At 33.8% G+C, this 23,870-nt stretch overlaps 1 protein-coding gene across 1 annotated transcript in view; it reads left to right on the top strand.

Moving 5' to 3' along the window:
* Positions 1 to 23,870, top strand: part of ADGB (androglobin) — a gene marked incomplete at both ends in the record, with an annotated part of 111,274 nt that overhangs the window by 31,454 nt on the left and 55,950 nt on the right. Inside the window, 8 exons of the mRNA XM_080341439.1 lie at positions 1,309 to 1,511; positions 3,163 to 3,279; positions 5,535 to 5,629; positions 8,085 to 8,259; positions 9,052 to 9,142; positions 11,877 to 12,021; positions 19,180 to 19,225; positions 23,603 to 23,768. Of these exons, the coding sequence (XP_080197565.1) occupies positions 1,309 to 1,511; positions 3,163 to 3,279; positions 5,535 to 5,629; positions 8,085 to 8,259; positions 9,052 to 9,142; positions 11,877 to 12,021; positions 19,180 to 19,225; positions 23,603 to 23,768 (1,038 nt within the window). The remainder of the gene's footprint in view (positions 1 to 1,308; positions 1,512 to 3,162; positions 3,280 to 5,534; positions 5,630 to 8,084; positions 8,260 to 9,051; positions 9,143 to 11,876; positions 12,022 to 19,179; positions 19,226 to 23,602; positions 23,769 to 23,870) is intronic.

The following is a 23,870-nucleotide window of genomic DNA, read 5'->3' as shown; positions in this document are numbered from 1 at the left end:
TGCGCATTTCATATTTATGGCACTTGAGAAATCTGCCTTCAAGGAACGTGATTTTATTGTTTTTTTTCGTAGGTCATACAGTTGCTTGTAAGCTCTTTATTCAGTTCAGGTGATACCTATTCTTTACAAATTAATTTATTTTAAATTAATATTAAACATTGTGGTGAATGCAATGTTAGAGATATCTATGTTTCATCTAGTATACAGATACAAAGTGTCTGAAAGTAATAATAATACCTTTATATCTGAATGTACTATAGAAAGTGTATGTCATGAACTTGGAAGTAATCAACTTCAGCTACTATGCTGTTTTCACTTTTCCAATTGGAACAGTTTATATACTTTTATTTCCAAGCAAAACCAGTGCTGTGAACCTGTAATAACATTTTTTTCTTGTTTCCTCTGTGTTTAAGTCCATTTTGTGGTTTTAAAGAACAGATATTCTATTTTTCCAGCTTGTCATTCTTTTTAGTGAATTAATGGCTGGGATACAAGCTCTAAATATATAGACTCTTTTTTTTTAAATCACAGGTTTTTTTACTTTTTGATGGATACATTCTAATGAATACATAGGTAACATAGTTTTGGTTTATATATAATTTATTTAGGAATAATTGTTTATTTATAACGGTATTTCAGTATTGAATAAGTTCCATCAAGGGCTATTTTAGCCCTTATTCCAGCAATTTTTATGTCCCAAGCTATACTTGCAATTTAGGTTTTTGATAAATTTGTGTCTTACAGTAGTGCGTATGTAGCCCACAGACTTAGAAATTGAAGTAACCTAAATTTCCTTTATGTAGTTAGTTTTACATTTGCAACACCAAAAAATAGTATTTATGAATCTGGCACTTACTGCAAAATGTTACATTCTGAAATAAGTAAATGTGAATACCAGGGGAACTTTGCAATAGTAGTGTAAGATGGCTTTAGCTCATTGTACAATCCATTTATTTATTTATTTATGTACTTACTTAAAGTTTGCATGCAGTTACCTTGCATGAAACTTTTTCATGGCCCCAAACTATTAATTCGGTTTTAGGTTGTTTCTGGAATCACTGAGTTTCTGTGGAGAACCAGGGTGGCTGCAACTGTTATATCCAACAGCTGTTCTGGCTGATGGAATCAGTAGAAGAGGCAGGAATTACCTGTTTTGTAACAGTTAGGGAAACATATTTTGGAAGGTTTTTAATGAATCAAGTTATATGGTATAGTTGCAAAGTGGTCTACAAATTTCCCTGCTGCACTGTTTATCTATTTTTTCTTATTGCAAATACCATTGACATATACATGTGTTTGTTTTTAAAGGCCTGGATACTTGGACAAAGTCTGGGGCTTTTTGAAAGACATTGTGCCAGAATTCAAGTTGCCAAAAGAGAAAACTCCAGAACTTGATATTCCTCAGTCAGATACAAAACGGAAAGACACCACAGTATCAGAGTTAAAACATGAAGCTTCATCTTTGAATAAGCAGTCAGATAAACCAGAGAAAGCTGATAAAATTAGCAAAGGTCTGTAATTTTAGGTAGCATTATCTTTATAGGCCAAGCATAAATAAAGTTAACGTAAGCTCTGGCTTCAAATTTAAATGTCTTTGTTGTGCCACATGCAACTCTGTGTGTTTGTTGTTGTTTCACTGAACATATTGCAATGGTGTAAATTCAAAAAAGTTTTGTTTTATCTATAGATCTCATTAGAAGCAGTACTAGTCTCTTGCTTTATGAAAACAGCTTCATTATAAGGCAGAGATTTGTTCAGCTCTGTGTCACAGCCATCTTTCTAAAGACTGGTTCCTTGCAAAGGAATAACAATCAGAGAGGTTACCATTTCCCCAAAGGCAACACTGCTCTGACCATCAATAAATTGTACATTTCATAATAGATGTTACAAAGCATGATTACCTACAGAGGGTTCTGACAAGTGTATTCTAATGTCTATCTGCGTTTTTATTTACAGCAACTTTTCTGTTTATGCTACTAGGTATGGGTATTAATTTTATTCAAGAGCTGCTTCTTCTATTGCTGCTACTTCTATTTACATTTAAATGAAAAACTTAGGTTTAGAAACTTACTTGTTCCAGTACCTCATTCTTTGCTGTTTATATTTGAGACTGAGTTTCCTCTTTTGTTGTTTTTAACTTGAAGGCATAGTTGCAATTTCACAACACATCTAATGTCTTTGGAAGGTAGAAATCACGTAGTAAAATTTCTATTTCTTCCTAGATTTAAAAGAAAAAAAATGCCTGCCTTCCCCACTTTGAATCCCAAATATTTAGTCCAAATGTCAAAACTATTATGAAAATATTAGAAGAGACCTCACTGAGGGGGTGTTATCTGTTCTTAGGAATACTTGCTATCATTTTGTGACCTATCCACAAGCATAGTAGGTATTTCAGAGTTTGGAATGGACATGTACAGGGATGCAGCCACTGGGAACAAAACTATCATAGACCCAACAGAGTGCTGCAGTTTATTCCCAGGAAACTTTGTAAATTTAATCCTGTTTAAGATTTAGAAATACTATCAGTAACTGAAGCAGCTAAGAATCAGGGAAGTGTTATGTTACAATACAGCTCCGTAATCTCCAACTTTGAAGCTACAAGCTGTGTTCTGATGCTCTATTAATGTTTGGGATTTTTTTAAACTAGAAATGTATTTTCCTATAGTTTAAGTTTTAAGGCTTGAAAGAAGGTTCTGACTGTGGGAGACTTTTTTCTTCAATGTCCATTGGGAACCAATGCCACATCTATGTTAGATTATTTTGGAAATTACTGATGCATGGGAGTAGGGACATAAAGAAAATATTTGACACGTTGCCCGGAATTCAGTAATTCTGAACATTATAGTAGAGATGTGAGAGTTTTGCATTAACTGGAAGGTGGAATCGAAGCTTTCCTGGCTCTTGCTCAGTAAATCTGCATTTACACCTTAAGAATTATTTTTTGTTTTCAATGTTTTTAAACTGAATGATGCTAGTTCTTTATTAGATCTCGACTCTTCTGACTGGAATAATTAGTGGGTTGTTTTTTTGTTTTTTTGTTTTTTGTTTTTTTTGATTCATCTAAAGTGTCATTAAAGTGTTTACTGTGTAAATGAGTATAAGACATTATGATTGAAAGTTTGTGTCTGAAAAAGAATATTCAACCTATATTTTGGTTAACAGAAAAAGCAGAGCAGAAAGAAACTGGAAAGAAGAAAGGCAAAGAGGGAGAAAAAGAAAAAAACAAGTTAGCAGTTCAGGCTTCCCAAATGGCAGAAGCCCAACAGGCCTTAAGTGAAAGTAAGTCCTATTCTTTTGAAGATAAAAATACAAACAGGAGACACATGTAAAGCAAAGGGCTTTGCTTTTATTTGTTCTTGAACTTAATTGGGGGGAAGTTAAATGTAATAATTTGTTTAAAAATGAAGTTATTTACAGGCTGCATTACAGATTGAAGTCATTATGATCTACTAAAATCTCATAACTTATATTAAGAACAGTGTTGCAGTAATTACTGTCTGATGTAAAAATGTAAAGCAATGATACATGGAATATTTTGATGTTGTTGGCCAGTCACATAGGAGCACGAGCTTCCTCTCTAATTATTTATTTGTTCAATATCTACTTTATTCAGTAAATTGTGACTGGAAAAAGCAGGAATGCTTCTTTGCTGAAGGTCAGGGGGGCAGAGTGGCCAGATATATTAATTAGTATTCACTTCATGATTTAATCGTTTAATAAATTAGTTTATTTTACTCTGGAAATAAATTTGATTACTTTATTTTTTGTGTTGATACATTTATGATAACTTAAAAATTAAGTAAATTCTTGCTTCATGCATTTAAATTTAATTATCAGTTTTAACCAGTTTCCCTTATCAACAGACTACACTTGGTGGCAAATAATTTGCATACATCTTCCTCATTTTTTGTACAGTGAAAAATGATCAAATAATTTATTATTTTTAAAATGTACTGGCATAATGTAAAAATCTACTATTTTAATAGTAGTATTAAACTGAACGTGGTGTGTCTGGTTAATCATCTGCATGCTCTAATAATTTGTTCATCATTGTTTATTGTCTGCCCTGCAGACATTTTATTTCACAACCCATCTGGACTGAGTATGACAGCTTTACATTCCACTTGGTATTTGATTAAATACTTTTATTTGAGAAATACTTCTCACATGCAATGAGATTGGTGTGCCTAATGACATGTTCTCTTCTGTAACGGGTAGTACATCGTAGCTACTACTGCTGCATTTGTAACAGATCAGAAGTGTCAGTAGGGACTAAGATCAAACCTAGATGATACCCTTGATTTTGAGTAAGTTGAAACCCACAGCTAACACAAGAGCTGTGAATGAATACAGGAATCACAAGCATATAGTAAGAAATATTAAGAATCTGCTGGAAAGTGGTTGAGTAATCAAATTTCTATAATAATATTTTAAGATGCAGAGATATCTGGCTGCTTTAAGAAAGAATACTGCATACTTTTTAAATAGATGGATTTAAGGTCTGATGAATTATATTGTCCTGTTACTTGCCTATCTTTCCTTTTCCTTGTCTGTTTTCTTTCCCTTTTTAATTTGTATGCAGACAGCATTGTTTTATTCCATTTCGCAGAAAATACCTATTCTTAGAGCAACTTCCAACTGAATACTTACTAAACAGAGGAAACAATTATCCTATATTTCAGGTGGAGCTGAAGGCAACAAAGACAAAACATTCTAATGAAAAACAGATGTCACAACCTGCATACTGAAATCCTGTCTTCATATGATATATTAGATGACTAATGAAACATAGACATAAATAGATATCCTTCTTTTTGAGCTGCCAAACCACAGACTTATATTTCTAGTTTTATAATTTTTAGACTCTTAAGTTCCCTTCAGCATGAGTGAATTGGCTGTCAGGCAGACAGCCGTGGTTCCTCTTCATAATTCAGGAATTAAAACAGCTTCTTTCACAGGTACAAGTATGAGATGATTGTATGATTGCTGAGTACAACAGATTTCTAGGGGTAACAAAGTGAACGTGCCTCTGCCTTTATGCCTTGCATATGGCAGAATTAGAGGAAAACAAGCTTCCGTAAGGCATGTGGGGTAAAAGCTACGGGGTCACCCCTTCACACATCCTGAGGCAGCCATCATTACCTGCATTCCTCCATCTCCTTGGCAGAAGAGCAATAACCTTGATTTACAAGTGCACTGTTTCTCAAACTACTTATCTCAATCTTTTTATCCATTGGTAGCAGTGGCCAGAGCTCTGGCTTTTGACAAGATCTTGCTGACAAGATCAAATTTTGTTTTCACCAGTAAGATGCCTTTAGCTAGCACTGAACAATCAGCATGTTGTGTTTTTTCCGTCCATGGCTTCTCTTCTGAGTATTTTACAATGATTTCTTGTTTTGAATGAAAGAACAGAGTCAGACAAAGGAAAGGATAATATAAATAAGACAGAGAAAGCAGAATAATTTAAGGTGAGGTACAACAACGTTTATTTACTGTTTACACTGTTCTAAAGTATATTAATGTTTTCTCTGTAGAGTCTTCTGTGGCAACTCAGCCAGAAATGGTCGTGTATGCTGGCTGTATACCACTACATTTGTTTGAAGAGGATATTTTTTCATTAGGACAGATGGTAAGATTCTATGCTCTCGGGGCAAGAAAGTATTATGTATTTTATTATCAGGATGATTAATTTTGTAATAACTGAGTTATAAAAAAATAAAATTAGCATAGTGAAACAGTCATCAGGTAATGACTATCAGTTAAATTTATATTTCGGTATTTCTGTATTCTAATAATGCATTTTCCTGCCATAGCCCTGCTCATTTTTTCAATTTTACTCCACTTTCTTCTGGATCCCAGGAGCTGAATTCTTCTGGGAGAGGCTAGATGTGGACTAGAAAATGCATCATGATGAGATACTTCTGAATGGAAAGACTAATTATTTTGAGGGCTACTTGAAAAACATGAATTACTTTTTTTTTTTTTTATTTTTCAGATTGCATTTGATGACTTCTCTGATATACATTTTCCTACACGTTTTTCTATAAGAAATAGCATGTTCATATCCATTTCTATCATTAGTGATGTAACTGGTGAAAGTAGCTGGAGAGAGCATAGCACTTCATACAGCTGAAGTAAAAACAACACTTAAATTTCTACTCAGTCACTCACGCTCTACAGAAAGCTATTTATAATGCCAGAGCAGGCTTTCCTGAGTGGATTATTAATTAGATTTACTTTTTTATACATTTAAATAATATTTTTCATAATTAGCAGATTAAAATGTAAGCTGCCTTCTCATGAAACTGATAGGCTTCGTAAAATAAATAATAAATAAATAATAAATTTCCATTTCTGTAATTTTCCTTTTTTTTTTTTAAATGGTGCTATGTATTTTATGCTGTTTTGAAAACTAGTTTGTTCTCTGTGATTTTATTTTCTTTTATATTCATATAAGGTCTCAGCGATACTGTCTATTTGCTAATAATAAGTAATAGTAGTCATCAAAAAGCAAACTGGAAACAGTGACATAGAGTTATATCTTTCCTGCTACCTAAGGCCTTGAGTCTCAAACTTGACTTTAGCCTGTTAGGGTACAAAGATCACTGAAAAGGGGGCATTGCAGGCCAAATAGAATTAGGCAGATGAAATCTATATGTATTTTAATAAAGAATGACAGAAAAATGGAAGTTGCCAAAAATCAAATATAGAAGTGCAGTGGATTTCTTGTAGGCTTCAGTTTAAAAAGCCCATTTTCAAGGTTTCTTTGGGAACTGAGAAGTACTGCAAAAATAGAAAAAGTTTGGAAGAGTGGATTCATTGTTTGGATTATGAGTTGCTCCCTAAATTTGGAGGAAATTTTGTCACTGACTGCAGTTGCGTCAGAATTTCCCTCCAGAAATTTTGCTGTGCTTTCTAGTGTATATGTTGTAAGACTGATGTGGCTTCCATTTATTTGTCTTAAGTTTTCTTAAATAAAATGGAAAAAAAATCAATAGTTGAGCCATTCAAGTGTATTTGCTACTCAGCACCTGACGAGTTCTCCTTTATGACACCTGTTTGTCTTAAAAATGCTCTATAATCTCAGAGGTTTTAACTTGAATTTTTTTTTAAGTTGTTTGAATATGGGTATACCCAGTTACCACTCCTGTAATATATCTTTATAAATTCAGAGATCAAATGAGGCTGATACATTGCTTATGTGCCTTAATGTATTTAATTTGATCCTCTCCCTTTAAATAACCACAACTACATTATTCTCTGCAGTTTGTAGTTACATAAACTCAGGAACATTTGACAGTGAGCAACAGCAATCAGTGATTTGCTGCTTAACATGTTAAAGAAATTTTACAGATGAATTATTTAGCAAGCAAAAGAAGGTGTATTTTTAAAATAAAAGGGATGTACAAATCTTGTAACAGAACTTTCAGTGGTGAAAAGTGTTAAGTACTAGACCATTATTATTTTAATGGGAAGAGCACCACTCAATGTCCATATCTAAAATTGCTCTGAAGTATAGGCTTTGGTATGGGGGTCATCTGTGGTGCCTTTAATGTGTTTTCAAATTAGCCAGCAGATAAAAAGCTTAACTTTCAAGATATATTTTCAAAGTGATATTATATTATGGAGATTTCACAAGTTGTCTAAAAGACCAGTTGATTTTAGAATTCTGCCACTTTATAAATTCAGCAAGAAGTAAGGACATTTTCCTCAGAAAAAGTATTATTAAATATGTTAATTTAAAACAAAACTTTGTCATTATTGTTTTCTTATATCTTCATTCTGCTTCCCTTATATGTTTTCTGTAGCACGTGAAAGTATATGGTTATATAAATAAGTTAAAAGAAGTGAATATTATGAAAAGTGAAACATATGTAAACACTTCTAAGTATTCAATTATACTTTTTCTGCTGAATATCAATCATAATTAGAATGTTTTGGACAGTCTTGTCAGGTGAATGATTTTTTTGTTTCATTTGTTATCCAAGCCATTAGATGCTTTTCTGTGCATGCTTTTATTTTTTGAGAGATATGAAGAGAAATGAGAGCTGACCCCAGCCAGATTATCTTTCCGTGTTTCATAGGCTGATTCTTCAGAGAAGCTGAGGCAATATGGGTTTTCCCACTTATATAGCCATCCTGTCCTGATTACCAGGACTAGATCCTGTCCTTTGGTAGCACCGCCACAGCCACCACCAGTTCCTCGTTGGAAACTTTTCCGTCAGAAAAAGGAAACTGTTGTGACATCTGAACCTCAAGGTTTGTCTACTCAAACCTCCAAAACAAATTTGTAATTATATTTTAACTATTATAAACATTTTCAGAGCCCTACTCATAATCTCTTAGCTTAATCTCAATAGAACTTCCTTAGGGATTACTCTTCCTCTTTTTTTCTTTTCTTTTTTTTTTTTCCTATTTTGCATTAATTCCCCTTAGCCTTGTTATTTCTTAAATGCTTTGAGTGTGTCTTAATTTATCTCTAAAAAAGCACTCTACTAGAGAAAATGAAGAGGGAGTGTTATCAAAGCAACACAGAAGCTCTCTGATGCTGAGCCATGAAAGCTTCTGAACACCTTTTAAAACTTTAAAGTATGTGACTAGTCCTGGTGCAACAGCTCATAGTTCTAGGGGTAAACTTGTTCTAGGGCTTGTCTATATTGCATAATGGAATTAAACGCATGATATGAGATAGCTTGAATATGAAGGTGTTACAGGAATGCTAGCAAAATACCCTGGGATCAGAAACAGGAAATTTGCAAAGGTGGAATGTGACGCTGTAGCTGCTCTGAGCTACCTTGGATAACCTTACACATAGGTTAAGCACACTTTTAATACCTTGCAGGCTAAGGATCAGAGTGTTAAGCACTTATTTTTTCAAGATGTGCCACCTAAAGCCACTTGTGATTGTTTTCTTCCATTCAAGTGTATGCCATGATACTTGGAAAATGTAATTATTTAGGAGTGATGAATCCAGCTATGGAAATAATTTGTCAAAATTATAGTATTAAATATTTCTCATGAATATATATTTAACAAGTTGCTTTTTTCCAGAGCCTGTGGTAAAGAAACCTGAAGAACATGTTGAGATTGCTAGCCTATTTATGAATTACAAATCTAATCCTATCACAATACCCACAGACATGTAAGTATTCAATGTAGTTTCTGCCTTAACATTCTATTGTTAGTCCTCTTCACTGTGAAAGTGCAAAGGCTTATGTTTACTTGTGTCACAGGGAAAAATTGCTTACTTCATGTAGTTTAAAGCACATCAGAGCACTCTACTACTTTATTGATGTCACGTAATTGGCAATCAGTACATTTAAGATCAATATCAGCAATATAGCAGATAAACCTCTCTACTAGACACTTACAAAATGTTAATGAACACCTACAAACTTCTGAACATCTTCCTGTAACTAATCCCAGGAATTTCTAACCATGAGAGACATACAGATGCAGTTATACCCATCCTGGCATTTTGGGTTACACATACACCTTCTCCTTTGGGAGTGCAGGTTCTTCTACTTGCACACTCCTCCTATTACAGATGCAAGTTGGGATGCTCTAAGCTTTATATTTTGCTCCCTACAACCTGTTCATCTACACGCTGGTGAGAAAGCCCTTGGGAAGTAGGCATGCACACACCTGTGGGGTGGGTCCCTATTTGTCACACCCTGTGTGCACAGTCCCTTCAGTGGGTGGACACTTCTCAGAGCATCTAACATCAAAGGGCAGGGGGCTCTGCAAAGCAAAAACACTTAGCCAGTTTCTCTACTTGGTGGGCCCAAAGAGGCAGAATATTTAAGAGTTCACTAGAAATACTCTTTGATATCATTCAAATTTTTCTTCAGCTACTGGTCTTTTTCAATTCTTGTGCATAATAAGGAAGTCATCGACAGGCCAGTCAGTACTTTCATGGGCATCACATATCTGGCATGGAACAATTCATATTAATGTTTATGAATAAAACAGGCTGTTTTCTGTTGGTTATAGTTGTTACAAGAAGCCTGAGAGTGTAGGTGAAGCAGCTCATGTTCAAACCACAACTTTATACAATGCCTTGTGTAAAGAATGCTTGGAAGTCCTATAAACACTTAAAACCTGGGGTCTTTAAACAAGTTGTCATAGAGAAGTTTCAGAAGTTGATTTATACACCACTTCTAATCATTATTCCATATTCAGCATAACACTTGCTGACTGACAAGAAAAGAAGGCTTAACACTAAGTGTATCAGAGCCTTTTTTTTTTTTCTGTGGCATAATACATTACTGTCAGGCTTCAGTTTATGATATGAACATTCGGTAGGCAACTGTGAGAATTAGTAATCTCCTTTCTTTTATTCTGACTGAACTTCTGACAGAGGAAGCATTGAATGTATCACATACCAAGTAAGCACCAAAAGGTTTATGTTATTTTGGAAGATATTTATTTTCTGAACCCTGACTCCAACAACATTTTGTAAATTGTTGGAGGTGTGTTTATGTTTTTAAGATGTGTACATCTTTTATTAAGTGCAGTTCTAAGTGAACTGAATAAATTACGTACTTGTCAGGTTCTCCATTTTGATCATCATGATTGGATGGGTTGATTATAAACCAGTTAGTTTTGGTGTGTTGTTTTTGTTTTTTTTTTTAATAGCTGCCTTTGTCCATGAAAGAAATGACCTTAGAATGTTCTGGGAAGATAACTGTTTGGTTGAAACAGTTGCATTTTAGTCATTAAAAATACATTAAGTTACTTATTGTTTGTTTCCAAGTAGTAGGAGTAGAAATATACAAAAATGCTCTAAGCAATATCCATTAATAGATTATTAAAAGAATGAGAGAATAACAGTTAGGATGTTGCAGTATTTGCTTGTTAACATATTTTACATTGCTTTTTCATATTTAATAGATTGCTTCATAGTCAATTTATCCCATTTTGTCAAGGACAATTTACTAAATGTGCTAAGTTTCCATAACAATCAAGTAATTTAATCTCTTGTGATTTAATTAACAGGTAGTAACCAAAAATATATAACAAATATTAGCATTTCCTTGAAGTAATAGAGCTGCTAAAATAAGATGAGGGACTTAGATACACAATTGGGACTGAAACTGTTTTTAATCTCTTGCTTTTATTCTAATAAAATCTTTTTAAATTCAAAGAGAAGATAATTGTGACTGTGTTACTGCTAAAGATCTTGATATTTCATTATCTCAGTCCTTAAGAAGGGGGTTAGATAACACATACTTAGATTTTTCTCTGTTCTTTATTGCTGCAATAACACAATTAGGTATTTATGGCAAGTGAGTGATACTGTATTCATCTTGTTCTCCCAGTTCGTTTAACAAGCAAAGAGTTATTTATATTTCAATCGGTTTTTACTTCTGCTTCTACTGATGTCAGTGATAAAGTTTTCTCTTACTACAAGCAGAACAGGCCTGACACAGGTTTCCTTGGTTATTGTGTGTTTTAACTGTCTAGTAGCTATGGAGACCCATTTTAAGGGAAAAGGCAAAAAAACCACTTTTCTTTGCCCAGCCTCTATTTAAGTAGTGCACATTATGAGTGTTTTTCTTGTCTAGGAGCCATAGAAATTTATTCACTTCTGGTTTTATTACCTAGTTGTCCTCAGTAGACTTGGGATTTGTATTTTGAGAGTCAGTTAAGAGGGCAAAAGCTCATATCTTTTGAGCATAGATTTGTGTGTAGTGCCAAGCCAATAATGATAAGGAGTAGATGTGTGTATAAATCTTGTGCTGCCCTATTAAGATGTCAAAATAAAGGAGGCACAAATTATTTTGATAAAATTCTGTTAAGAATAGTAGTTATGAAGATTGTCATTTGAAAGTAAATGTACAGATTAAAGTCTTTGAAATTTCTTTGTTATTTAGCCACTTTCCACAGTCTACCATCAAAAAAGGATTTCATTCTGTATCCTATCTCCCTTCTGTTACTGAAAGTGATGAAAATGTAAGTGACACTAATGTGGATATGAATCAAAATGGAATACACTCAAATGAAGAAGATTCTTCTCAGGTAACAATTTTCCTGTTGTTTGTTTGTTTGTTTTTTTAACTTGATATTCCACAGGCTAGTGAAAGGCAAAATAGAAAATACTTAATACATAAATATAGGTTTTACTTAATACGTAAATATAGGTTTTAAAAGAGTTTTCAGTAAGCTTCCCTTCCCCCACCCCGGTACTTAAGTAATTTTCCTGCTCTTTGCACTTTACAGTTATATTGATCTGTAACAGGTAGGAAATCTTTCCTAATGCTTTTAATTTTAATCTTATTTTTATTTTATTATTTATTCCTGAGATTTTAAAAGTGCTATTGCTAACACTATGATTTTTTTCTTTTTCTCTCTTTAAAATCAATTTGATGTGAGGGTCTTAAGATACTCAAGGATCTTTATAAATAAGTGTTTACTTCATGTTACGATTAGTGTATTTCATCTACAGTGAAGGATGTACCAAGGCATGTGGCTACTTGAAAATGTATATTTTATAAACTTGTGCCTTAAAAATGGTATCCTCATTTTGTTCTTAGTTGAAAGAGTTCAGGCTAGATCTACGAAAAGAGTTAAGGTTTCATTGCTGAGTTTACCTGCTCTTAAATTACAGCAGCTTCGCCTTCGAAGGTAATCCTCAGCCATGAATTAAAGGCTCAAGCTTCCTGAGCAGAATATTTTATATAGGGAAATAATTTGCAACATAGAGAAATAAAGACTTAAGTATTCGAGCAAACAAACAGAACTCCACTGAAGTTATTTTATTTACTCAACACCTACAAAAGAACCCAACTTGGCAGTGCCAATATCTCTCCAGTTTCGTCCTTATTGCAGCAGACACTGATCATAAGAGCATCTGATAGCATTTCTCTTTCTCACTTTAAGAAAACTGAGGCATAAAGCAGCCTAGGCAATATGCAAATGCTTTCAATGAAGTTACACTCAAAATCTGGATCCAACTCAATAAACCACTTATACTTTGCGGAAGATGTAATCTCCACTTGTAAATGTTTACTACAGTTCTCCTTTTTACATTTATTTTCTATTCCAAGCAAAGAGTGAGTACTTCTTCTGTATCTGTTACATTCAATATGAATATAATATAGAAAATAATTTAAAAGAACCTATAAAATGTACTCACAGATAGTGCTGCATAAAGGAAAAACAGCAACAAAGTCCTTATCCACACTATCCTGTAGCAAGTATGACTCAATTATTTTAAAATTTCTACTGTTCTTTTCTGGGACAAACTGATAAATATACTTGAGGATAACATTTGTGGCATTTGGCTAATGTATAGTGACTGCTTGTGGGTTACAAAAGCTGTTTGAAGACATAATGTTAAGGATAGTATCAGTTATCTTCATGAACAAAGAAGGCATAATTTAGTTTGGTAAATTTTGAAATAAAGGGAAAATAATTTTCTATGTAATTTTTGGAAGGCCTATTTATAAGTTTCCTCTTCAGAGTATACTGTAATACTATTTTTATATTTCAGATCTGAAAAGCCATTGTTATAAACTGTTCTGTATTTATCATATGTATAGAAAAAGTATGTGTGTGGGTATAGTTATTGGGTATTTATTAGTTTAAAATAAGGTAATTCTGTAGTGAAGAAAAATTCTTTGCAATAGAATATATATTTAGCTTTTCTGTGTTTTGTGTATTAAATTTTTTAATCAACAAAATTATGTGGATACCTCTGGGAGATTAATTATGGGAGAGCTTTCTTTCCATAATTTTAAAACTTGGAACAACAACATACATCTATGTATCAAACAAACAAAACAAAAACAAGCAGTAAAGGAGAAACTTTGCTATCCCAAACTCTCTAGGTTATGGCTGATTTGTAGAATTTTGTATTGTAGTATATTTAGCTTGAATAACATTGTCTCCATTTTAACCTGTGTGATTTCTATTCAGGAAATCTCTGCTTTGAAACCTTTGATACAGATTCAGTAAATCTTTGGGATCCAGCAGTGTTATGCTTCAAGTTGACTGAAATTCAGTCAGCTGCTGTGCCAGGTCCTCAGCAAGTTTTAACTGGCATATCTCAATTCACTACAGTGTAAACTGTACAAAGATACATCACTGAATATCTGATTCACTGTTCCTGAGGTCTGTTGTCACAGAAACAGTGACTGGTGATGAATGAAAGATAAAATTTTAGGAGCTGGATGTAGCTTCTTTGAAGAATATCAAGTCGAAAGATAGCATTATCCCTTGTGTTTGCCAAGTACTCATGCCAAATAACAGAAATGCTTTATTATTGATTTTTTCAAATTTTTTAAATCTTGAATCTCCCATTCACTCTGATTTCACAGTTCTGAAAGCTTTGCTGATTTACATTAGGAAAAAAAATTAGAATATCTATTTTTGGTAGTTAGATGGATCTTGATACACACTGTTCTTAAGAAAATACAGTTTATTAATTTTTTTATTTTAAAACTCCACAAAATAGGGCCCAGTTCTTTAATGAAGAGGCTTGCTTTTATTCTTCTTCAATAGGAAGGTAAATTTATATGTGTAAGATGCATTGAAATGCATATGAAAGCAGATTTTTGGCTTATTGCATTTGTCTGGGAAAAAATATTTGTGGGATAATGGCTTACTGAACTAGAAAGCTTTCAGAATTTGATTTTTCCTTTCATTTTTAGCCCTTATCTACTTTTGTGGTCAGGAAAAAGGAAAAAAAAAATTCATCATGTGTAAGCTGCACAATGTCTTGCAGTTTTCTGGAATAGTAATTTTGGCAAACTCTTTTGGGAAAAAGAGTATCCTGGAGAAGTGTTTTCTTGTAGCTCTGTCATTCAAATCCTACTTGAATGTTCTTCATTGTGATAAATTCTTTAATACATAACTCCAATTCCATTGAGAATAAAGCTCCTTGCCTTTTGTTTGGGGAAATGTTGAACAAAGCAAGGAAAATCTAATCCAAATATATTTACCATCAGAATTGCGATAGTTACTAGATTGACCTGATCTTAAGCAGAACACTCAGATTTTTCTTTGTGGCTTTTTCAGTGTCAAGCACCCCAGCAATGGTACTTTCTAGAACAGAATGGTTAAAATTGTCACTCTCAGTGACATAGACACAATACACTTGTTCTTTAATTTTCATTTTTACCTCATTTCTCTTACTTGACTGCCAACCCTTTATATATGCAAGCTCAGTCTTACCACCTGCTTCACAACCTGTATCACTCTTAGTCTGCATGCTCTGTTGTGTGCTTTTTTCATATTCCCCATAAATGTTCCAGTTTGTTGTGTGATAACAAGCTTTTTCTTCTCATTCTAATCCTTATTATGACATATTTCATAAGTTCAGTGAATTAATATTGAGTCAACAGGAAGGCTAGGTAGAAAAAACAAAACCGTATTTTCTTTACAGCTTTTATAGTTTTTGAAATTGCTTCAGTCTGCACAAAATGAAAATTTCCTGCTTATTTTTTTCAGAAAAAAAAAAATTATACATGAGCTATGAGGCACATGGATTAGAAGTGTGACTTGAGTCTCAATTGAGACATTTGTGGTGTAGAGAATCTTTGATAGGCCTGGAAGTATCTACTTGCTTATACAGAATAGGCCAGCTCCAACATTAGAGATTGAATAAAGCAGAAGATGAGTTGGTAATCCAGTATTTTTAAGCCAATCCAATACCTCAGTGTGTGCACAACTTTGAAGCTGTTTGTTCTTTTGTACCACTGCCTTTTTTCGAAAGCCACCTCTGTTACCTTCTCCCACATCACAGCTAAAACTAGAGCTGAAGTAACTCTCAGGTCAACAACAAACCTAGAAATTTCATACAGGGGCGGATCTTAAGAAATAATTTGGTTGTCTTTGTCATTTTGGAGGTAGACTTAAAATGGATTTTTAATCTTAAAAATGATATATTTGAAGGTTTATTCCTTCACCAGAGAATTTATCCAGAGAGTTTAATTTTGGAAGAAGACTGGTATTTTTTACAGAAAAACTAGTGTGAAAAGTTTTGCCAGACATAATTTCTACAACAGAAAAGGACACTGGTTTTAGAAAAACATCAGGTTTTAAAACATATTATGTAGTGGATTTTAATAAAATAATAATATAGCTAATGTTAGGAGGCTGTACAATACAAATGGATCCTTGAAAGTAACAAGGTAGCTATACATTTATGAATTACCATTATTTAACAATTATGTGTTAACAATTAAAAAATATAATAGGTGATAAATTAGATTTTTAAGTTAACCAGCAAATTTTCCTCACATTTTGCATTCGGATTTCCCACTCATGGCAGAAAGAACAAGTATGAATCTGTGTGCATCCTTCCATGTTTCACAGTTTGAGCCAAGTCTTTTTAAAATTTCTTTCATTGTCAGATACTGTGGCAGCAGAGCCGACCTTTCAGACAATGTGTGTTCATTAAGGAGGAAAAATGCCTTTAGTTTCTCTTTCCGTGCTAATATCTTAGTTGCTGTAGCTGAGGCAATAGCGTAACATGAGAATTTCATTGACTCTCGCAATTACCTCAAAATCAGTGAGGTTTAGGGAAATGGACACATCCCATACTACTAGGGAAGCAGGCAACTTTTGGCTGTGTTATGTCTGTGCTCCAAAAACTGAGTAACTGAGCCTACAGGAGACTCTACACAGCTGTGGTTAGATTGCTTTCACAGTTCGAACAGGCTTACGTAACATTACTAAGCATCCAGATTTTCCAGGGTGTTTCTCCTCCTATACTGGAAATACTATTGAAGTAGTTTTTAAGGATTTTCTGTATCTCTCAAGGTCTTCCTGCTGCCAGCTCATAATACCAACACAGTAGCTGTATAATAAGGTGCCACATGTTCATACTAGAGGCATGGATCATGTGTACTGTCTATGAACAGTAAGTCTGGCAGAAAGTGCTGGAATTGTGGTGCACACATTGCAGCCTCTAAGGCTTCTGCAGTATATCTGATACTTTATATACTTTGGACATGCCCAGTATTTCAGATGAGAAACTTGATAAATTGTACAGTTGGCATGTACCTCTTTGATGAATCCAGTGACTCCTATGAGAAATTTGGCGATATTGGAATCTTCCAAGTTGTAGACTCCCATGCAGAAATATGACAGCTCAGTGCATGCGTACTTCTGAAGTCACAGTTTAAATGAGATAGTCCAGGTTTACTAGAGATTTTTCAGAGCCACATATTGAATCATGAATACCAATGTCACGTGACAAATTACACCCTTTTGTTTTGCACACATATATGTACAGAACTCTGGAAACAGGAACAGTACTTCAGCACATGGGCAATTGCAGAATCCTGTTGCGTCCTTTTCAGCTCATTTGCTCTAGAAAAGCAATAAATTAAACAAAAAAGGCAAATTGTTCAGCCAACTGTTAACAATTTCAGCAATGTATGTATTTTTCTCTTAATTGCTGTTTATATTAGATCTGTCCCCAGCTTTGATTCATGAACCTTCTTCAAAAATCCCACAACAGATTTGGAATAGAATTTAGGATTTGTGCCATGCAAAAATGGGACTTTCAAATTCTCTCAATAAGCAATACTGCAGTTAAGTAAAAAGTATTAAATTATTTGGTGTTTCCTACTTCTCCTACTTCAGGACAGAGGGTCTTAAATCTGTTCTTTTTTTTTTTTTTCTCTCAACTCTTTCTTTTAGTTATTTCAGAAAAGATCAGGAAAATTTGGAATTTGGAAACAGGTGAGATTCCTGAGCCTCTTTGGGGCCTGTGGAAGTGCTGTAAAATGCTGAAGGAAGACTTTTACTGCAACTAGCAATTAAAGCAGAAAACCATAAGGCTTTCCTTTGAGGAAACATTCACAGATCCCTTCATATTGTAGGGTGGTCTGTAATAGGTTTGAAGCAGACCTGGAGTTATACACAATGACCTTATACAATCTTTAGGTACTGCTGTGACCTGCCACACAGTCTGACTTATTCAAACTCTCTAAATTATGTCAGTTTGCCCCTCAAAAAATGTTTCTAGATTGTATTGAGAAAGTGTAAAAGGAGATCCAATTCAGTATAGCTCCTACAATTCCTCTTTGAGACACAGGACAGAAAATCACTGTGTTTGTCCAGATGCTGGCCAGCTCAATGCTATCAGTTTCAGCATTAGTGCCTTTGACACGTGTATAGCTGGGTATATTTGAGGAGATTGAGTGTGAGGAAGGATGAGAAATTTCATTAAAGGGAGACTCGAAATGAAAAGAAGCTTGCAAAATTTTTGGCAGTAGCCTTTTTAGGCTTTAATAGTTATCTTTGCAAAGGCCAAACTAGTCCAATTAACCCATTAAAGGTACCATGTTCCAATAGGAAATAAGCTGGGAACTGTCAAAACTCTTTCTCCTGCTTTCCTTCCCTCAGAATAAAAGAAAAAAAAGTGGAAGCGAGCCTTGCGCAGAGTTATGTCATATTGCAGTTAAGAGGGCAGTCGGAAGGAAGGATGACTGGGCACACATTTTTAACAGTATCAAAGATATTAATCTCTCAAAGAATAGGACCCTGTCTTTGCAAATTTAATGAGTAGACTTTCTGAAAGGCTGGCTAACTAAATTTCAACTTTAAACACAAGTGGATATTGCATTCATGTTAGTTCGGCAGCTTTAGCTTGGAAATGGGATTGACCAGGATAAGTTGTTTGCCAAAAACATTAGAAAAGAGCAGGCTACTTTTTATTTATGCAGCTGATAGAAAACAAAAGATGCTGTAGCAATCAGGCACTCTATTGCCAATGACAGTTGTATACAGTCACACAGCAAGAAATATTTGTTGGAAAAGGAGCCCTCCATATATTTTTCAAGAATGGAAACAGAATGGAAAAGAGTTGGTTCTAGAATAAGAAGAATTAGTTCTTAGAATAGCACTTTATTTTATTGTCAAATAGAAGCAATATCAAAGAACATTTTGTTAATAGCAGAGGAGTAGGCAGGTGGAACAGCTTTTTTTCTCAGAATCCAGATCACATGTACTTCTCCGGAAAAACATCAGTCTTTCTGTCGATAATGTATATGTAGGTATTATGCTGATTTTTTTTTTTTTTTTTTTTTCTTTTAAACATACTACAGTGATAACTTACTAGTTTCTTTCTCCATCTCAGGAAGAACTGTCTCAAACCCAGATATTTTCTTTAGCAAAATAAAAGATTATAATAACTATTGCTGACTTTTGTTTTTCACCATATAGGAGACCATCCTCTTTCAGCAGCAAAATACAGAGAGACCTAGTAAAGGTAAGTGTGTTTGAAGTTTATATGCAGGCTTCTGCCATTCCCATGTTGTTTGGCCTCAGTGTATGTGTATCAACAGTGTTATTTATAGGCATTGGTTTTACAGGAAAAGATTTCAACAAACTGGTAGTAGCATGTATAATTACATAGAGTAGAATCTTCACAATGGTATTAAAAAAAATCTGTAATTTACAATAGTATTTTGAAAAAAAATATGATTTCTCGTAAGTTATTCTCCAGTAAAATATACTGAGCTTTGTACACAGAGCTCTTTTTCTAATCACTCTGAATTATACTTTTTTTTCCCTCCATTGTAATAAATGGAGAAAATAAATTAGTGTGTTTGAGATTAGTATTTTAAGAGTATTCAGCCTGAGTAATTTTTTTCGAAATTAGCACTTCTTTGTTTAAGTGAATGTTTTAAGGATTTGATCAGAAGTTAGTAAGAGCCTTCTATTTAAAACAAGTGACCAGATTTGCTTGGTGCACAATGAACCTCTTCTAAAACTAACTGCTAGAAAACACCTTCCCTTTTACCAGAGTTCTGAAAGTGAATCTCAGAGCAGAAGAGCATGTGAAAATATAAGTGTAACAAAGAGTGACAATACAGTTAGGATTTTTAAATGTCTTGAAGCAAGCGTAAATCATACTTCTCCAAAACCTATACTAATAAATCAAAACCAAATTTGGTAGACATATGTTCAGAACAGGCAAAGAATATAATTTTGAGGCTATACGTTTAAGAACTGAGAAGGATTGCAAGTACTCTAGTGCTTGAATGTTTTTTCTTATGAAATCTTATTTTTGTCAATATCATCCCAGTAAAAAAAAAATAAAAATAACCACACTAGAGGAATTCCACTGTATCTAAATGCTACAAGTTAATCAGCTGGAAATATATCCTCTCACAGCTCAATGCCAAAGCCTAATAGAAATAGAGTAGTTTGCAGTAGATTACTCTAAACCTGCCATGAATATACTGGGATCTTGGAGTATTTTTGTAGCTCTCACTATTAACTAATTCTCAATAGCCAGATTTCCATTTTTTTTCTGCTTAATCAGAAGTCTACTCAAGAAATTCCCATTCAAGAGAAGCTCCCATAGCACAACCAAGGAAAAGGAAAAAGTGGACGTGTTTCCATCCTCTGGCCTGTAATACTAATAATTCTCATTACTACTGTAACTAAATCCTTTGTGTTCAGGTTCTCTTCACAATCTCCAGGCCGTCTCAACCCATATGTTGTCGTTTCTCTATGCAAGATCCATTTATTCCAACTTTACATGGGAAATACTACTAATCATTACAGGATTCAAAGACTGGAGCTCTATGCTCCTATTAGGTGTTACAGATATGATTGCTTTTCTTTAAATAACACAATTCTTTTTAACATCTTAATTATTTGAAAATTAATTTAGTTAATAATTCTTTTTAAAATGAAAAAATTCATAGGGAAAGGAGGCTTAGTGATGTATCTAGGTTTAATGTTTTGCATTGTGTCACGCACTGTAGGTTATGAAGGTTACTTCCTATTGCTATTACTTCAAAACGATTCATTATTAGACTTTCAACTCCAGAGAATACCTGAGTGCATGAATCATGAACCAAAACTGAGAGAAACATATAGATCTTTTAAAAATGTTTTATTTATGAGTATGGGGGTTTAAATACAGTTTTTAACAGGGCTAAAAATTGCTCAAATTTTGCGAAGTATGTGAATGATAATAATTTTATCTCTTCAGAGTTTGGCTACAGATCATTAGACAGTTAAATATATGAATAATCTAATGTCAGGAAAGTTCTTTCTGTTCACTTGAAGTAGATATGAAACACATTCCTGTTGAGAACAGTGATACGTTACAAGTAACTCATAAACAAATCCTTTCCTGGTTAAGTAGTTGCTTTTCAGTATTTCAATACTTTTTGGTTTAGGAATCTCAATCCTTCTATATTTGTTTCTTTTAAAAAGATAGTTTAAAATATTTTCCTTAAACTAATTAGGCTGCTAATTTTGTGCTATTGAGGTTTTAAACTACTTAGGCTGCTAATTTTGTGCTATTGAGGTTCACGAAATGCAATCAAATATTTTGAAAAACTATAGTGCATCATCATCTGTACTGGATCTGGTGGAAATTTTTTGTAGTATCACATTATTCCTATGATTATCTGTTATCTGACAGGAATTTTGCAGTTCATTTGCTACTCTTTCTTTTTTCCCTTTTTGGATTAATTACTTTAGTTTGTATGCTGCTCTGATCTTAGTTATTGATCTGGTTTTGTCTTCTGTTTTTTTGCTAAAATGTATGTTTTGATATTAGTTCTGTACCTGAATATTTTCCCTTATCAAGTTACCTTTTTTCTCTTAAGCTTGATTGTTACATTAATCTTTGTTGCTTGAGTTCTAAGTAGCATAAAATTCTTAAATTCAAATATGCTTTTTCCTCTTCTAAACATCTCTGCAGTGTTTAACTTTGCTAAGCTCATGTTATATCCCTGTGTGTTTGATTAATAATCACATTTGTTCAAGGAATAAATTATCATTATGGACAATTATTTGCTGACATTATCTCCCATATGTCAGTTTTTAAATACTATTTTACATTGAACATGTCTTAAGATCTGTTTCAGATTTATTTATAACTTTACTCCATAAATTATGTTTTCATTATATCACCTAGGGCTTGCAGTTTCTCATAGCTAGAAATGTCACTTCTTGCACACAAGTTAAACCATAGTTAGCAGTTTGATTTACTTTTCGCTTATAATTGTATTGCTGTAGGATACCAGGAAGCTCTGAACAGCAATGTCTTTAGAATGCATAGTTCAAAAAGGACAAGATATGCTTTTTGATGACATTCGCACAAGATTCTGGTTACCTCTTCAAAAAGAAGTGGGTAAACTGGAGCAATTTTGTTGACAGCGTCTTTGCATTCCTTTAGCTGTGCTGGGAGAGCTGTCTTCCCTCTGCCCCCAGCCTGCATATGTAGGCAACAGAAAAGTTTATGACTTTTAGATAGAGTGGAATATATCTTCTCTTTGAAGGCTGCAGAGAGCTACTGACTCTATTGATCCTGAAGAAGGTCAATGGATAGTACTCTAGTTCTCGTGTTCAGAATGAACAAGGAAGAGCAACATATGGTCACAGGAAGATGATATTAGGCATGGTTCTACTCTGGTGATCCCTTCATCATACTCACTGTGATAATGCACATTTGTAAGCCAAACACTGTTGTTATTTCACCGGAGACCTAAACCTATGCTAACTTAAATCTACGAAAAAGCCTAGATTTTAGAGCTTTCAGGTAGTTCTTCCATAGTGTAAGAAAGACAAAAAGGTCTTGGGTGCATTTTCTTACCTTACATTTCTTTCCTTTCAATTCTTGAAAAATTAGTTGCAAGCTGATTTAGAGCCACCTACATCTTAGAAACTCATTAGTTATCTAGCACACCACTATTTGTCTCACTGATCATGAAACGTTACAAAGCAACTGTAAATATAATAATGTATTTTCCTAATTAGCTTTCTCATTTATTTTATCTCATCTGTTTGGATATTACCTCATCTTTTTCCTCAGCAAACATTCTGAATTAATAGCTGTTCATGTTTGAGCTGTTCTCTTCTACTTTCTCAGCAGTTCTGAGCTATTCTCAAGACTTCTTTTTGGCACAGATTAATCACCATCAGGAACTATTCATATGAATCTCACAGAAGAAAGGCAGAGAAAGTGGCATTACCACACAAGTTAAACAGTTATGAAATGATTGTAAAGTGTGTCTACATGAAATTTCTGTGTTTATATTTTGGTACGAATCTGACAGTAGTTCTGATTTTCCTACAAGAAGATTCACGTAATGTAGCACAAATCTATTTCTGTTTACAGGTAGTTAGACTGACTAGTGTGAGTAGGGGCTACTCTCTAAGTACTAGAGGCAAAAATAGGTCTTTGGGTCCTCCACAATTCTGTGTATTTTTTATTTTCTGTGAGTTGTAAAAATTTTATGATATTGCCCATTAGCTTTTCACTGGATAGGAGCTTTAGACAAGGGGTTGCCTGGTTTCTTTATATAGATGACTTCAGGTTTCCAGAATTCGTATGTATGTTCGCCTGACATGCTCCTGTTAAAGGTTCTAATGCACACTTCAATGTGATAGTAGATTGAGGCAGAATACTTAAGCAGTTGTAAGCAATGAATACCTATACAGAGTTATTTTGGTCACCTTTTGAGCTTTTCAGGTTAGTGTTTTAGCTTTTATTTTTAAAGTCGGAGATGTATGGGAAATATTCTGGTAATTTTAGGATAATTTTAAAATATAAGAATGATATCACTTTAATGTGCATATTGTTACTGTATTGACTCTGCGTGTCTTCTTATCTCCACAGAAGAATTACATGAAAATATCAAAGTTAATGCAAAACGAATGTCAACAGTTGATACTGGTATGAACATCCAGACAGGGGATAAATCAAAAGAAGAAATCAAGTCAGAAAGAACTTCTGTTTCCAGGGAAACCTGGATTAGCTTTGAAGACTTCTGTGTTTGTTTCCAGTAAGGAACAGAGGGTTTGGGTTTAATTGCATAAAATTTGCAGTATAACAATGGTAAAATGTGAAATGTGACAATATAAAAACTATCTTCTCAACAGATCTT

Source organism: Nesoenas mayeri (assembly GCF_963082525.1).
Source record: "Nesoenas mayeri genome assembly, chromosome: 3".
Taxonomy (NCBI): domain Eukaryota; kingdom Metazoa; phylum Chordata; class Aves; order Columbiformes; family Columbidae; genus Nesoenas; species Nesoenas mayeri.
The sequence above is the reverse complement of the archived record's forward strand: the minus strand, read 5'-3'. Positions and strand labels throughout refer to the sequence as shown.